This window comes from Chelmon rostratus, chromosome 21 (genome assembly GCF_017976325.1).
Source record: "Chelmon rostratus isolate fCheRos1 chromosome 21, fCheRos1.pri, whole genome shotgun sequence".
Lineage (NCBI taxonomy): Eukaryota > Metazoa > Chordata > Actinopteri > Chaetodontiformes > Chaetodontidae > Chelmon > Chelmon rostratus.
In genome coordinates, this window is record NC_055678.1 from 4,673,216 (window position 1) to 4,682,381 (window position 9,166).

Sequence of the window (9,166 nt, forward strand, 5' to 3'; positions counted from 1 at the left end):
TGTAGTGACCACAATGTGTGAAAGGGCTAAGGGGAGTACAGAGAATTTCAAGTCTGGGTTTGGTGCATCCTCTCTTTTTGTTTCAGGCAATGAGTTAGCTCAGCATCTGTGTAGCATCTATATATGGCTCTAAAGCTACATGCTATATATTTACATAAATCCTCTCAGGTATCCAAAGACACCTATACAAATATAACCTGTTTTTTTTTTTTTAATAACTTTGACAAACATTGGTGTCACTTGGAAATGTAAGCCTGGTCAACTTCCCACTTTCTGTTGAGGAGCAGCGCAGAGCCGCTTCCCTGAGTTTTTCTGTGGGGTAGAAGATAGTGCCTGCAAATGAAAGGCAACTACAAGTCCTCAAGACCAACTGATTTTATGCCCTTATGATATAGCACCAGCAGTGGGATGACAGGAAATGATGGTTGCAGCGAGGGTCTTTAGCCTGACTTGAACTGGAGGTGTTACGGCTGCAGGTTGGCAGCTTGACAGCCACAGTTCCATGAGTATCTGCCTGACAGTGGAAGGAAGGAGTAGATTACAAACACAGTGTGGCAGATATCAGTGGTCTGTGGTGTTTCCTGCCTTCAACAAAGGGCTGGCCTTTCAGTTTGCCCAGCCCTCCTCCAGGATAAGTGTGAGGTAATACTACAGGGATGCACATTTGCTCCACAGACCTCGCACAGACTTCGGATTCTCACTGGTCCTGCACTCATGATGCTCGCCGGCCTCCTCCTCCTGCTCCTCCTCACAGGGAAGGTCTCTCCTGTCCCCACAGGTAAGGTTTCCTCACAGGGTCCTCGTTGCTCCGGATGATCCCCAGGCCTCGCTGTGAGCAGCTTCCACAGGAATTCACTTCTACCGTGGAAAGTGTCTCAGTGTAAACTGCTCAGAGTGAAGTCTGCGGCAAATCAAGAGCAACACGGACGTAGTTTCTGGAAATACGTTTTGCTGTTGAATTTTTTTAAAATGGTTTTGGTAGAGAGGCAGAAATCTCAAAACCTGAACAAACAACCTCCACCTGCATCGACAGAGCTAAGAGAAAGTTGTTATTTCATTAAAGAGAGACAGATGGTTGCAGAAAATTGTTGCCAACAGCTCTTTAAGTTGCTGATGGATCACTCACCACCACTGAGGATGTAGGTGAGAGGAGGATGTTAGCCAAGCTGACATCGATCATGGACCACCCCTCCCACCATCTGCATGACACAGTGGGGGCCCTTAGCAGCTCCTTTAATAACAGACTGCTGCATCCAGTGTGTAAGAAGGAACGCTACCGCAGGTCCGTCATTCCATCAGCTGTCAGATTATTCAACTCCAGCACCACTCTGCATAAAACTGTGTTGGTGTTGTTTGACAAATTAAGCTCATGTCCGTACTGTTTGTGCAATATTACATATCATTTACTGCTTTGTATATTTTATTTTCTGTGCAATAGTAGTAATACTATTTATTATTATTTTTAATCTGACGGCAGCTTACATTGTTCTTTTTCCACAGTACATACTTTTAACATATTTTTATATAGTTTTTCTACATATTTTTTTTCTTTTATATAGTCAAATTCAATTTTGCTTGTATAATATGTACATATATAAATAGTCTACTTTTTATTTTGTTTTTTGTTTTTTTCAAATGTTCTCTACCTCTGCTATTTTTCTTCCCACTGCTATCACATGCTGCTATAATGCCCAAATTTCCCCAGCTGGGGATAAATAAAGTTTTATCTTATCTTATCTTAAATGGAGAGCCATTTTAGACGAAGATGACTGTAAGATCATTTAGTGGTTGAGAACAGGTGAGCTGGTGCCTCACGTGCCTGCCAACATCCATCTGTGACCACAAGCATCGGCTATAAAGCAGACATTTCTGAGCTGGCGTTCACAATCGGCTTCATAATTCAAACATACAACGATCATTTAAAGCTTGGAAATCAGCATTTGTCTGTATTTCTTTCTGTTCTCTAACTAGTAAATGTGTTGATGTTTTTAGTTGTGTATGGACAGGCCCCTGAGAGAGTGTGCAGCTATCAGGATGTTTTAAACTACCTGAACTTGACCAAAGACAATGAGCTGTTCTCCATGACCCGCCCTGTTAAAGACTATAAACAGCCCACAGAAGTATCCCTGGAAGTGCTGCTGTATGCCATTCTAGATGTGGTAAGTGGGCTCACATTTATGTTCATTTTAAGTACCATTTATCCCTTGCTTTCCAAGAGATCTCAATTAGATTAAAGGAAAAGTTGACCATGGGCGAGTTAAAGTGGATAGCACTGTAATGTGGCCACTTATTAAGCTTAGGTTTTTTCCTCCTTGTCGATGGCAGCCACAAACTGTATTAGTGAGAGCTGTACGAGCTGTTAGGCTGTTTAGTCTTAAAGGATAAAGACAAATCCAGCTTCCTTAGCCTGTGAGGTGCCCTGCACAAGCCCCTTTGTTCCCACTGACGACATAAATCTTTAACAATAGATCACAAGTACATTTTCTTATTTGCCTAAACCAGCTGAACACAGTAGTTTTTAGCAGAAGTTGCTGGAACAGGAGTAAATAGTGTTGGACGCTCTTTTCACCTGTGCATTAATGCACATTCTTAATCCTGGTGCAGGATCAAAATGAACAATACATCAGTGTATGTGTTCATGATAATAAAGCAACAAGTCTCCCAGTGGAACAGCGTGGCTATGACCAGCAACTTAATTAGCTTAGCTTAGCATAAAGACTGGAAATATCTCGTTTGTTTAAGCTTTTATTTTGATAATCTATGCTCTTGGTCTTTGCTTTAGCCCTTTTGTGTGTCAGATTTCCACCTCAGTGGGGTTTTTTTCTACCATTTATCCTACAAATATTGTCTTCATAATGTCTACGATTATGTCTATTGGCTGTTGGTGGTTAAACTCGATGTAAAGTACATTGTGCAGCCTTGTAGCGTTGCGTTTCTTCAGGTGCTCTTTGTTTCAGATTTGACGTTTGCAGTTTGCTCATTCATCTTAAAGATGTTCAAAACTTTTCAAATGTGTTTGGGTAATTTGAAGTGTGATGGATCAGCTTTATTTCTACGCAGGTTTTCACACATATTTCTTTCTCGTTCATAGCGAGAGATTGACCAGAAATTCGTTTCCTACGTTTGGGTTTTCACGGTGAGTTTTCTTCTCACTCCTCACTCCTCGATTTGTTTGGAAACTCAAACGTCTCTCCTTCAAATTGCATCTTTTAATGTTTTTATTCTTTATTTTCTGATCACAACTCCTGATGTCCCCCCCTGTTTTTCTCTGCAGGGCTGGCAGAATGAATACATTCAGTGGAATCCAGAGGACTTTTGTGGTATTGATCATATTTCGCTTCCTACTGACGTTTTGTGGATGCCAGATATATCTATTGAGGAAATGTAAGTGCATATGTGCGTTCATGCCTTCACATTCACAACTGCACAAACAGTCACAACTGTAATTATAGTAACTGGCGTTATGGGGAATTGTAAATAGCAAAAACTGAAGTGTTTGACTTTATAATGATGAAAGTTAAAGGTTGTCTCACTTTTCACTGCTTCATATTTACATTTACAAATTATTTTACAAACTAGCAGAGCTGAAACCAGGACAAATCAGTCAAAAGTCCTGACACGAGTCTATCAGAATTATTAACTCTGAACACAAAACTACACAAACGTTCCTGTTCAGAGTTCCTGCTTCTCATAGAAACTCTCATTGCAATACCCAAACAGCTAAACGCTGGCTGCGGTTGTTAGAGGCAGAGATGGAGAAGAGCAGGTTGCTGTCAGATGACGTTTAAATAGAATGATGTCATCAGCTTGTCCAATCCGGTGGCTGCAATCCCTTCAAATGGACCAGTCATGGGGCACCACCCGTTACTCACCGCCCTCAGGTCTGTGCCTTATTATTTGTGTATGTTGTCATACAGGACAGAAAAGGACAAAGCCCCTCCAAGTCCTCATCTCATCGTCCTCAATCATGGGACAGTCATCGTTAAGAATGACCAGGTGCTGGTCAGCACCTGCAGGATGCATGTTCACAATTTCCCCTTTGACACCCAGAGCTGCAACCTCTCGTTCAAGTCTGTTGTACATTCGGGTGAGCCTGCAACCTGCTGTGTTCCTATCAGATCTTAGGTTATGTTTCCTATAGCTGCTGCCTATATCATCGTCAGCTTGCATAGAAATCTCACGCTTCGTCTTTATCTCCCACATCAGTCGACGAAATACGGCTCATTCGCTCTCTCAGCTCCGCAGAGGCCACGCTCTGGTCTCGCGAGGTGATGCTGACCCAGTACGAGTGGCTGTTCATCAACATGACGGTCACCAACGAGACTGCCAACATGTTTGGACTCAAACAAGACATGATGATTTTCACTGTAAGTATCACTGGATCCAGACATGCAGAGGTAAAAAGTAGATATTTGCTCAAGTGCTTAAAGAGTGGCTGAACATCAGGCTGAAAATCAGAGCTCTCTGGTTTAAAGTTTCAAGGCCCACGAAGAGTAAACTCCTTAACATTTTTTTTTGACTCACAGGTCAGGTTCAGCTGTGTTTATGGTACAGACCTTTTCCACAGAGGAGATCTGACACTGTAGGAAAAGCACAGGTGTGAATAGTAAAATCAGTGATTTGCTAACAGGTTTCAGGGTCCTGCACTGGGTTGCACCAGCTATGCATAAATTCAACCTTAACCTACCCTTAGGTCAGAGTTAATGCAGGAGCACCAGATGAAATAATTCCAACATAAGCATGAATTACAACTACAATCCAAGCCTTAGTTGGTGTAAAGTCCTCTGTAATATAGCGGTTCGCACGGTTTTGAAAGGTGGGATAACTTGGAGGATGGAGCATTTTGATAGTTTGGACGTTCAGATGAACCTTATGTCAAATCAAACTTGCACCCAAACTTATGAGAAAACTTGCGTATAGCTGGTGCAACAGGACACTGGTGGCTCACCGTCACACTGTCGTCGTTCACTGAATGGAACAGAGCCATCGTTAATGTTATTAGTTTGTGTTTTTGTGTTTTTCCTGCCTCCGCCACCTCTCGCTCGTCACTGAAGCCTCGTCACAAGCTAGCAAGTAGCTTCAAACATTGTGTAAATAAATAACCTGCACTTTCTTTAGCAATGTTGTGCCATTTTGTGTATTTTCCTCACTTCCTTTTATCCATATTACTGTTACTGTTGTCACTCAAACTGTTTTACTTGAGTGATGATGTGGCTTTTACTTTCCTGCTCTGGAAATGCAACTTTTTGCTTGAGCAGATTGATGCAGACTCTTCCTCACATGCGCAGGAGTAAATCAAACATCTGGCACTTCAACATCATTTCACAGGTCTCCATGAAGAGGAGGTCTGCCCTGTACGTCGTCAACTTCCTGCTCCCCATCCTGTTCTTCTTCAGTCTGGACTTGGCCTCCTTCCTGATCTCAGACATCGGGGGCGAGAAGCTCAGCTTTAAAGTCACCGTGCTGCTCGCCGTTACTGTGATGCAGCTTATTCTCAATGAAATTCTGCCTTCGTCCTCAGACAAGATTCCACTTATAGGTAAAGACGGTTAAGAGTCTACAGCCATGCGAGCCACTCTGTGTGCCTGTGTCATCATTTGCAAATAAGCGCTAAACAAAAAGCACAACTGAGGCTGTATTTGGTCATTTGGAAAGTAATAGACAGATTTTGACCTGATGATGGTGCTAGATGAAACGTAAGGGATCACCACAGGGATTACAGTTCATCCTGAGGGAAATTAATGTCTGCAGGTTTCATGACAATCTATCCAATGCTGCTTGAGACATTTACCTCAAAACTGAGCAGTAATTCAGATGAGTGGGAACATCCCATACCACTTCAATTATACACCTGCATTAACGATGCTGCCCTCCCCCTTTAGCCATCTACTGTATTGGGATTTTTGGTTTGATGATGCTGAGCCTTCTGGAGACCATTTTGGTGATGCATCTGATGGAGAAAGACTCCCGAGACAACGCGGCCGAAAGAGAGAGTGAGGGCTGTAACAAGAAGGACAAAGCCGACCGTAAAGACGGTGAGAGTCAAATGTGTGGAAATCCCAAAAGATGAAGTCAGACGTCTGCAGTCTGTTGCACCAGCTGAACGTGAGCTCGATCCTAAGATAAAGTGTAAAGCCACCACTAACTTCAACGCTGTAACAGCTTTCTGAAGTTTTCAGATGAAGCAGCTGTACTTTACGCTACAACTTAGCTAAATCGACCAAAATGAAATGCATTGATCACACTAGTTTTGCCTTTACTTTCACCAAAATAACCAAACAAGTATGACTAGAGTTATCGGTTATATTACAGTTTCTCGTAATAATATTATTGCTGCTTCAGCCTACCTGGTCTCTATGGCAGCATTAGCATTCTTGATTTTTCTCGATTTTTTATACTTACACGTCTCATTTAATCTTTTTTTTTGGCATAATTTTTTTTTTTTAATCATTTTCATTCCAAAGGGTCTATATCACCCCTTGTGGATGTGTGAACCCTCACCTTGCAGGTCGTAGCAGTCCGTCGACAGTCCCCTCTTTAAAATGGGCAACCGATCAAAAATGACTTGATGTCAACCACAATGCTATGTTTGAACTTATACTATATATTATAACTGGTGCAACAGGCCACTGTGTGAATGTGTGCAGAGGCACGGAAGCTACTCTGTTAAAAATTTACTGTTATCATGATGTCCACCTTTAGTTACTCTTTGAATAGCCTGAAAATCTCTGAAACAGACACATTTACAACTTATGATACATTCTGGTTCATTATGTAATTTTCCAGATGAGAAGAAATGGACCTCTTGCATCTGTGATGTGTCTGCTGATGAAACCCCAGCTGAACTGTTGAAGGTTGGGATGACATTGTACTTCAAACAGCTTGTTCTTTGGACGCCCACATGGCAGCGCTCCATCAAATAAATACAACGCAAATTAGGAAACACAATCACCACTTTATGAACACATAGGCATCTATATAAAACACAAGGAAATCCAAAAACATTGCAGGTTAAATTGAAAGTGGCCAACACAGAAGCTGTTTCCAGGGTGTTTAACCTCATAGCTCTGAATATACTGCACAAATGCAAATGTTGGCTGCTGGAAATGTTGTTTGATTCATAAATACGCTAATTAACCACAACTTCAAAACCACCTCTGCAGGGTAGCAGCAGCCAGCTGACGGAGGAGTCCCACTCCTCTGAAAAGCTCTCCGATGAGCTGAGGGATGTGCTGAAAACGCTGACTCTGGTCCTCAACAACAGGAAGGACGAAGGGAAGCCTGGCTACTGGACCAGAAAGGCTAAAACCATCAACAAATGTTTCTTCATCTTCTACATCATAGCTGCCAGTCTGTTTTTACTCTGTATGTTTCTTAGCTGGAGTCATGCATGAAGATAATCGTGCTACAATCTCAGTTCCCAAAAAGTTGGGACTTTGTGTAAAATGTAAATGAAAAACAAAATGCAGTCTCCTTTATCCGATCATGTGTTCACAAAGCATGTGAACACATGTACATACTGACACATGTGACTGAGATATAGTTCCTCTTGATTTCACTTGCAAAACTTAGTATCGTATGAAGCTACAGTAGGAAACCTTTCCTTGTATGCATGTATCTGACGTGGACATGAAATTACCTGCAGTTTGTTTTCACAGCAATAGCTCAGCTACATTAGTTTGTGGAAAACTTCTGATGACCTGTCCTGCACCACCACACCTGATCAAATGTATGTAGTCCTTCAGTCCTGTTGTTTGCATGTTCGACACACAGCTACATATCTGACACATGTTCTGTATTAGCCTATGACACCAGTGGGGTTGTGTTATTAAATTCTTCTGTTATGCCATCAGCTAATAGATTCAGTGCCTTTCATATGTAATATGCACAATGCTAATTTTCGATGAATCCACCAGATGCATAATAAAAATATGCTGTAAATTCAAGTGCAAATTTCTATCATACATGCTCTCTCTCTCTCTAATGTGATTATAAACTTCATAGATCTGTTGTGTATTGAAGTGCATTAGATTGTACAGGCCTATTAAAGTGGCCTCTGAGTGTACATATGGTCCACTTTCAGTCCAGTGTAATGTAACTCTGTTTATTTACTCATGTATTGTACTACGGATTCAAGATACTTGTACTTTACTTGAGTATTTCCATTTTACCCAGTGTTATACTTCTACTCCACAACATCTCAGAAACAACTATTGTACTTTTTATTCCACTTTATTTGTCTGACAGCTTTAGTTACTAGTTACTTTTCAGATTACAAATTACCTTATTTTTTCTGATGAACTGAAGGATTAAGCGTCTTTGTGGCTTGAGAAAATTCTCCTACTTTTATTGGATTAGCTGGAAAATGCAGTTGACTTTTTTGGAGATACTTGGTTCTTACAGCCACGTACAAACAGGATATGATGCATCGCTGCATGTTAAACTGCCCGACTGTAAAGTAGTTTAAATGAGCTCATTAAACATCCACAGCAGTAAAACACACACATTAAAGCAGCAGAAATATTAATCCACAGACATCAGATATAATAATAAAATGCTGACAGGGACCATTTTTCTGTGGAATGAAGACTTTTATGATACTTTGAGTACATTTTGCTGAAAATACTTAGATACTTAAGTTAGGTTTTGAATGCAGCACGTTTACTTGTGGAGTATTAGTGCAATTTAGTGATAAAAAGCATTGAATGTATTATAGGTCTCACTATATTAACATGTATGATTCAGGTGAAAAATCCTGCTGTCTTCACTTAGAGCAGGGATGTCAAAGTCAAAATACACCGAGGGCCAAAGAAACAGATTTGCTACAAGCCGAGGGCCGGACTGGTTCAATGTTTATTAAAACATATTTTAATGATTGCACATAGCCTATTAAACTAAGATCTAACACAATGTATAATATTTAATGATTAAATGAACAATCCAATATTCTTCTATGGCTCTGTCAGTAATTTCAAGTGTAAACATTTTTCAACAGGCACACAGACAAAAACAAACTTCCTTCAAAGAAAAAAAGTCCTGTGCATTAAATGAATAAAGCAATATTTTCTTATGGCTCTGTCAGTAATTAAGGGAAAACATTTTCAACAGGCAAGTTGAGTTCAACTGAAAAATAAATCTAAACAAATAAAATAAATTAAAATACAAA

General features: G+C 40.7%; 1 protein-coding gene across 1 annotated transcript; it reads left to right on the plus strand.

The window, feature by feature from the left end:
* Window positions 1-717: 717 nt before the first annotated feature.
* Window positions 718-7,394, plus strand: LOC121625265 (5-hydroxytryptamine receptor 3A-like). The gene is made up of 10 exons (XM_041963347.1): window positions 718-778; window positions 1,993-2,159; window positions 3,092-3,136; window positions 3,275-3,384; window positions 3,918-4,087; window positions 4,207-4,367; window positions 5,329-5,539; window positions 5,883-6,035; window positions 6,787-6,854; window positions 7,164-7,394. The coding sequence occupies exons 1-10, from the start codon at window positions 718-720 to the stop codon at window positions 7,392-7,394; spliced, it is 1,377 nt and encodes a 458-aa protein (XP_041819281.1).
* The last annotated feature ends 1,772 nt before the right edge of the window (window positions 7,395-9,166 follow it).